The 8,607-nt window shown below is 38.5% G+C and overlaps 1 protein-coding gene across 4 annotated transcripts in view; it reads left to right on the forward strand.

Moving 5' to 3' along the window:
- CAMK4 (calcium/calmodulin dependent protein kinase IV) overlaps positions 1-5,145 on the forward strand; it is a 136,270-nt gene extending 131,125 nt beyond the window's left edge. For all 4 annotated transcript variants that reach the window (XM_039733408.1, XM_039733412.1, XM_039733409.1 and 1 more), the window contains 2 exons: positions 610-762; positions 3,320-5,145. In XM_039733408.1, the coding sequence (XP_039589342.1) occupies positions 610-762; positions 3,320-3,520 (354 nt within the window). In that variant the 3' untranslated portion in view covers positions 3,521-5,145. The remainder of the gene's footprint in view (positions 1-609; positions 763-3,319) is intronic.
- The last annotated feature ends 3,462 nt before the right edge of the window (positions 5,146-8,607 follow it).

Genomic DNA, 8,607 nt, shown 5'->3' on the forward strand with positions numbered 1-8,607 from the left:
GTAGAAGTCCAGGTTTTCTGGCTTTGGTGATAGAAGGAATGGTGTAAACAGCATTAGTTTCAGAGTGGGCTAAGACAGAAAACAATGCTTTTTTTGTGTGCATATAAGGTTTTTCAGTGACTGAAAGAAAAATTTCCTTTGTGATATACATGCCAGGGACTGCATTGTACAAGTCTGCAGGAGCTGCATGCACATAATTTAAACCTTCTAATCCACTTTAAAACTTGTCCAAATTCTAAAGTAGAGGTACATCTCAGAGTCTTTGAGAATCTCTTAGGAGTTTTGTGACAAGTCAGACATGAAAGAACCTATGATAGATACAAGTCAGCTGCATTGGTACATACCCTTAATATGTTGGTAACCAGTTGATACTTTCTCTTTTCTCTTCCCCCTTAGTGGCTGTCTTAATCAGATGTTATTTATGGAGGACCAAGAAATGCCAGAAGCAAAATACATGCAAAGACACAAATGAAAATTCTTGTTGGTTTCTTAGAATGTCTCACCTAAGGTGTTCTCCAAACCAAGGCTAGAGCCCCCAAATGCAAAACTAGGTAAATTTGAATGAAGAATAAGGTTGACAGTCTTTTGTATTTCTTGCTTGTGATGCAGGTTAAAAAGTTGATTGTTTTAGACCCCAAGAAACGCCTCACCACTCTACAGGCTTTGCAGCACCCATGGGTCACAGGGAAGGCAATAAACTTTGCACATATGGACAACGCACAAAAGAAACTTCAAGAATTCAATGCCCGGCGTAAACTTAAGGCAAGTCTCTACTCATTGTCTCTGTTTTGGCTATGAAAGCATGCAATTAAATTAGCAGCCATGCAGAAACCTTGCACATTTTTGAGGACAATATTCCATGGTGTTATGGAAGCTTTTTATTTAAGATGTCTGATGAAGATTGAAGAAGTTTGAAGCTGATTCAGTCAATGACTGAAGCCAAAAGAAACAAAAATGGGTTGAGTTGATTGAAAACTTTCTCTACAGAGATAGGACTGCTGAGGATGTACACATCTTTCACAGAGTCCTTACTTTCCATCTTTTTTTTCCTTCTTCCTGTCTTGCTTCTGTCCACCCATCTGTGGTGGTGCATCCTTAGGATACTGATCAGAAAGAACAGCATACTGAGTAATTTTTTAATGAGCATCCATCAACCTAGAAGAAAAATAGTTTAAGAGAATATTAAAACATATTTTGATCCCTAACCTACTCCTACCTATCAATACAAAGCAGGAGGTTTAAGCCCTCCTTCTACACATTTCATTTGTGTAGGCATAAAATACTGCCAGGATGATACTTTACCATCCAGTCTACGTATCTGCCATGGGAAGAAGCAGAGAAATGTCTTTAGGTGCAAATAGCAGGCCACTGAGCACCTGACTGACATAGTAGCAGGAAACTTTCTTCTCACCTAATCTGTTTTTCAGTTTTTTAAGATTTTCATTGTATCAGGAGATAATTCCAAGGATATCTCAGCAGAGGAATTGTTAGTAACAGCTACAATGAAGCTGCCCTTGTAGCCCTGGGGAATAAGAGTAAAAAGCAACTTAACTGAGAGCTTTAGTAAATTCCATAGAAAAATCAATTCACAAAAAACTGAGCCTTAACTTCACCTTTGCTATTTTTTTAGTAGAGAACTGTAGCAGAGAATCTGTACAGGGCAAAGAAATTTGCTTTGTCATTTACAAAGTTCTCAGAGGCTGTAGATATAATTCACATTGACATTTTAATTTTGTTTTTCTTTATATTTTTACACCAGAGATATTTTTGAAGCTCATTTTATTTAGACCCCTGCAGTTAATCAATTCATTATTTTGTGATTACAAACTATCACTTTTTATAAGTTTATTTATTCAGTGCTTCTCTGTTAAAGATTAAATTACCAAATCTCCAATTATTAAGAGGATTGATTGAAGCTGGTAGTTCTTGTAGAGTTAATAATTTTCCACAAATATATCTGTAAAAGAAACAATAAATTTTTTGACAATTAACGCCTGGTCAAAAAAATAAAACCAAAGCAAACATCAAAGTAGTGAGTACACACTTCAGCTGTTGTTTTGTTAATAAGAATAATATGTAATTATTTCTTCTTTCCCAACATAAAAGTCCATCAGCAGGCTTTCTTTAGGTAAAAACAAATTTTAAAGAGTAACTCTAAAGGTCTCAGTCAGGATTTGGTATTAGCAAATATCATATATAAAATATCAAATATCAAATATCAAATGTGAGACTAAATTACATTGAAGTGCCTTTAGAAATTATAGTACCATTGAGTGGCTTCTTCTGTTTGTAATCAGTTTTCCAAAGCCCTCTCACCACTAATGTGGATGTTTGATTTTTCCTTTAAGGTCTACTCTCTCAAAATTCTTGCCTATTGCTTTGGTTTATCCCTTATATTATTTCTTCATAATGTCTTGTAGCTGATTCTTTTTTATTGACAATGTTTATGTTATCTGCTTTTCATTAAAATCTTCTTTTTTCCTTTTTATTTGTTTGTGAGAGTTTTTTGTTTGTTTCTTTTGTGTGCATGTGTTTTTGGGTGTTTTTTTGAATGTGTGTGCATGATTACCTCTCAAAAGAATCCACAAAACTTGCTTCCTCATCTCTTCCTGCAGACCCACTTCTTTGATGTCTAAGCAAAAGCTCAAAAATAGCTTGAGCTGTCGCACACAGAAATTAGCATTTATTTTCCTCACCTCTGTATGTCTGGTTTTTTCAGGCAATAAAACTGTCCAAGGCAAGGGCTAGTATAACTGTCCTCATGTGTGGCTTCATTTGGTGATATTTCATGTGATGTGAAATCCTACTCCTAATGTGTATTTCATATGCCTCTACTTAGGAAGTTGCCCATCTTCTGCTCAACATTGTGCTTGGAATATGCAACAGTGCAATAGTGATAAATACTGTGTTCCTTTGTGAAATTTTCACAGAATAATCAGTGGCAATACTGTTTTTTATTATTATGACAGAAGATGACGACTTTCATTTTGTCATCCAACTTCAGCATGGGACACCTGAAGTAATTTCTAAAAAAAGAAAAAAAAAAAAAAAAGGAAAAAAGGAACAAAAAACCCAGCGTATAGCTGAAAAAAAATAAAAAGGTTGTGTTCATGTCACTCAACCTGTAACCTTGTGAAAGCAGCAATTTTAAACCTCAATCTAGTATTTCAGGTGGTTTTCTAAATGTGCCTAGGCCCAGGCAGGTATCCAAGGGTGATATTCCCAGGACGGCTGAAGGCTGTTACTGCTGTTGGGTCAGTGCTGAGTGCCCATGGGCCATGTTCCCTAAGGAATGTTTTCTTGGTCCCCTCTCTCCCAGGCTGCAGTGAAAGCCGTGGTGGCCTCCACACGCCTCGGCAGCGCCAGCAGCCACAGCGCCCACGAGGGCCACAAGCCCGGCCACAGCCCGGCCCCCACCCAAGACAGCCAGCCCACGGACAAACCCACCCAGGACAGCCAGCCTACGGACAAACCCACTCAGGAAGCAGCGGCAGCGGCGGCTCCAGAAGAAATGCCTTAGGTCGAAGTCACTCGCTCGTGTCGGTGGAGATGTCATTTCATACACCAGCTACCTTGTCATCCAGCGAGAGAGATTAGCAAGCTTGGCCTCTCTGGTTCTGCTTCGGGGTGCTACAGGCCCCACCTGGTGATTCTACCTTCAGTGCATGTGACTGCTTATGAAAATAGTAAACTGTTCCATTAGGCATGTCATGGAAACAGTGTAATTTGCAGTAATATCGGCAGGTGAAAACATGGGGATTATTAACTACCTACCATAATCTGTATACTTCATCTATATAGTGTTCCTAGGTGGCATTTGAAACAAAATGCTATTTTGTTTGGTTTTATGGAAGTAGGTGTCTTATCTATGTTGTGAGTTTCTTTGAACAGTTTCCTTCCAGGTTCATAGTCCTTCAGCAGACAAAATGGAAGGAAATACCAAACCAATGCTTTTAAAACTGATGTATGAAATAATGTTTTTTATCTGTAAAATTGAAAAATTATTTGGGGATTTACATGCAAAAAAAAAAAAAAAACAAAAAAACAACAACAACAAAAAAACATTCCACTACTTCTGAGAAGAAATTGAAATGGTAGTTCCACTGGGCATGAAAATGTACATTGTTCAAGCTTGCATTGAGAATGCCTTATTCTGACTTTTCTTGTTTATATACAGTATTTTAATAACAACCAAAATTACTCTGCCATTTCATTCCATAGTAAAGTGTTAGCAAAACAAAACCACAGACTAAACAAGGATTAGAATACATGCAAATTTCTGGCATACCATTATCTTTATTCATTAAAATTCTAATCTGCAGATAGGAGACATTTTATACGTCCTAAGGGAATAATCTGCATTTAAATAAGTTGTAAATGCTTGAAGAAAGCTATTTCACAATTACTGATTTTACTTTGGGGAAACACTCTTCTGCAAGGTCTAGGAGCAAGTAGAATCTAGTTGGTTCCTGGGTAGTTTAACTTCATGAGTGAGCAGTTTCCACTTGTAATTAGTCCACATTTTCCTAACAAAGAATGCCTCCTGTAAAGTGATCCACCAGCACGATCTTGCATCCACCCACAGCTGTGTCTTGAGTTAGCAGCTGTTAGCATCAATCAGCTTGCAAAAGTAGGGTCAGGCTCTTCAGCTATCTTGATATTCTTGTTGAATGTGATTGATAGGAACTGAAAAAATAATGTGCATCAGTGTGTATGACCACTTACACTTGTTTGTTATCTATTTGACAGCATGTGACTATTGTACTGATATATTACAAAAATGGCAAAAAGAACCTGACATACAAAAATGTCATTTGTGCTTGTTAAACTTTTTAATACTGATAGTTACCTAACATCCTAATACAATCATCATTCCTCTTTAGCTTTAATTGTTTTTATGTTGTTGTTAGGCCTTGCACAACTTGCCTTGAAAAAAATATAGCAGATACTGAAAAAAACAAGACGTTAATAAAACATTCAATAACTACATTTCCTGATAAAATTAGAGAGTAATACAATGTTATTCATATGGTAGATTTAATAAATAAAATGTACCCTAAATTAATATATAAAGGAGGATTAAAGCTCCTGTCTCTACTGGGTGAAAATGCACGCTAATGAATACATTATACTTGAAATTTTTTATACATTTCTCAGAACCCTTTGAACTTGTACAAAAAGTTTTGCTAACTAAGAAGGGTTAAAATGTAAAGTACGTGCATCCATTCCATTTTCAAAGGACACACTTTGAGGTCAGCTGAAACATCTGGTGGGGGCAAAGCATCTGTGTGCAAGCCAACTTGACACAGATTTTTTCCCTTGGAAAAAAGTACAAGAAGATTAATAACTTTGGAGAAGATCATAGATACATCCACATGTCTCGCTTTTTACTCTCTGTCTTACCTCCTTTGAGGTCACTACAGGAAAAAGGCAGTTTTCAGCTACTTTACTCCACCATTTTATGCTGTGGTGAAGTCATCCAAGTTCAATCAGTAGGGAAGTTTGATAAGACAGGCTGGATTCTGTACCATTTCTCCTTCATATGGGATAATTGCTTCAAACCTGCAGAAGTGGAGTTGGCTGAGCAGTTACTGCACATCTGTGAGAGCTTGAGCATAAATTCCTTCATCTGAGGCACAATTTGTTGAGCTGAAAAGCAGTCCCAGCTTATTCCCAATGGTGGTTTTTATAAATTATACCACAGCATATCACAACTATGAACTGATGCTATCCAAGAGGAGACCTCTATGTGACAGCATGATCTTCAGAGGCAACTCAGTTTTGTGTAAAAAGACTCTGGGGCTTCAGTTGTTTTTGTTTTTATCATACTCAGCATTAAGCAATCAAGATGTCTGTGCTGAGGCTGTGATTACCAGTACGTGACTTGGTAAAGCATAGTGCCTGGCTGATATATTTGATATATGACAGCAGTTGGGTGTTTGCATGCAGTGGAAGATGTAGGTGTTCCCTGCATTGGCTTTGTCTGAAAAATCACATCCTGGTGGCATCTCCTGTGGTGCAGACTGGGATGTGCAACACCAGTGTCTTACTGTGGCTGAAAAATGTGAACACACTTGAAAACTACTGGGGATGGACCACATGTTCCCAAATCTGCGGTTATAAACTAAGTAGAAAGTCATTGCACTCTTTTCTATTGAAATCCTGAGCTTCAATTCTTTAGAATATTTAATATATTAACAAAGTTCTTTAAGGGAACTTTTCAAAATGGAAAACCTTCCAATATTTTCTGAAGTATTTGAACTTGGCAAAACTTTTCCTTTAAATGCAGATTGCAGGACTAGCCAATTGTAGGCTGATATTCTAGAGCTAAGATGATGATCAGATAGCTGTTAAATGGCTAAGGAGTCCTGTCTTTGTACCACCGCAGGGGTTTTCCCAGGTTCAGAAAGATTATCTCCAAAATAGAACAGATTTCCTGTAATGTCAAACACTTTTGCTTGCAATTTTGTGGATGACATGTAGATTGCACTGTGTGAGCCTGGTGCTGGTTTGCTGGCTAAAATTTGTACTTAACAGTGTGTAAATATGCTGTAAAGAGGCAGACAGACTGTAATCAAACTTCTGAATGCAGAATCATCCAGGCAAGTTTTTGATACAGCAGGGTATCAAAGGGTAAGAAGGGTACTTCATAAGAAGGGTACTAAGGACTCTGTGTACACAAATGAGCAGGCTGTTGGACACATGGAGTGACAAAAACTGCCCAGCAGTCCCTTTGCCTTGGTGAATACAGCAAAATGCTCTGAAACACTGTGTGGTAGCAAAGCAGGATCAAAGTATCAACCAAAAAGTTTTTTGAAGTGGCTCAGCAGGGAGGCCCAGGCTGCAGGAGGCTGTGGCTCACTGGCAGCTAGGCCTCCACACTTTCCAAATGAGTCACCTTCTCTTACAACACACACTGCAAGTGGAACATGGAAACAGCTGACAGCCATGGGAGAAGTGAAGACAACACCACATTTTCTGCTGCCCAGCAGCAGGGAAAGGGAAAATGATACTGGGAGTTGTTAGTGTCCAACTTGGCAGAAGGAAAGCAATATCTGACAAGCAGCAAATGCAGCAGGACTCTGGAAAATAACCCCTTGCTTCTAGATAAATGTCCCTCAGCTCCTGCACATGTGCTGGGTCATCTCTGGGGTTTTAAGAGCAGCATAACAAAGTGTGGGGTGGAGGACTCCCTGCAGATCCTTTCACATTGTCCTGCATATTGACTGCTTACAGAATGGCAGACACAAGTGTCAGCATGATGCCTTGACTCCAGGCTTCTGCAGAGGCTTTTTTGTCTGGAGAAGAACTAATTTTTTTGTGGCTGAGCCAACCTTGTTGCTGCTGAGGTTATGAGTGCACAACTTTTGGAGGCATGGCATTCATGTAACAAAAAATATCAGAGGTTGACTAAGAAAGATGCACAGTTAGACCTAGAGACCAGTGGCAGGGATACACACAAGTCCTGAAATAACTAAGGTAACAAAGAGACAAGCAGAACATCCTTAAAGTTACTTTATAAAACAATAACAAATAACTCAAAGAATATATTCATTCCCTATCAGAGTTAATCCAATTGGAACATAAACAGAGTTCATTCTTTTTTTGTATAAAGAAATTTATATCAAATTCCCTGATAAGTCCCTGCACAATACCATGTTTTGTTAAACAAAAAACCATCAGCTGCATTGCAGAATAAAAAGAAAATAAGGAAGGAAAAGGGGAAAAAATATGGGTGAAATATTTGCCTAGTGTAGACACAGAGCTCTAAAGCAAGGTTTGCAGAGGGTTACAAAGACGATGACAGGAAAGGAGCAGCTCCTTTACGAGGAAAGGCTGAGGGAGCTTGGCCCATTCACTCTTAAGAAGGGATGACTGAGAGGGACCTCATGCATACATGGGAATACCTGAAAGAAGGGTGCCAAGAGAAAGGACCAGGCTCTGCTCCACAGTGCTGAGCAATAGGACATGAGGAAATAGGCAGAAACTGATGTCTAGGGTGTTCCCCCTGAACATGAAAAAGGGCTTCTTTACTGTGCAGGTGTCCACATACAGGGACAGACTGACTGCCCAGAGAGGCTGTGGAGTCTTCCTCACTGAAAATATTCCAGACCCTGGACACAATCCTATGCAATGTGCTTTAGGAAACCTGGCTTGAGCAGAGAGTAGGGACCAGATGACAATGTCAATGCTCAATTCTAGCCTTACCCATTCTGTGATGTTGTGATTTTATGATCTTAATTCCAGAAGATATATAAATTCTTACTGGCAAGACTGCAAATTCTTTATATCCGGGAGGTAAAATTTCTGGCCAGAGTAATTTGGAATATTGCTGGAGGGGCAGTGAAGAGCATTCCTTGGAGTGTGAATCCTCTAATATAAGGATCCACTAATCCTCTAATTATACATGCATATAACTAAAAAATCCCTCCCAAGTGGAAAAGAGAACATGAATGCAGTTATTATTGGAAAGCATTCAAATATTGTGGGGATAGGCATAGTACAGAAGCAGGAATACAATGGAATGGCCCAATTCTGAATTTAGCAGTAAAATTATAGATTAAAATCTGCATATGTACATGAACACAAAAATATTTCAATTTATCA

The sequence above is a fragment of the Passer montanus genome, unplaced genomic scaffold (genome assembly GCF_014805655.1).
Source record: "Passer montanus isolate IOZ18808 unplaced genomic scaffold, ASM1480565v1 scaffold87, whole genome shotgun sequence".
Classification (NCBI taxonomy): domain Eukaryota; kingdom Metazoa; phylum Chordata; class Aves; order Passeriformes; family Passeridae; genus Passer; species Passer montanus.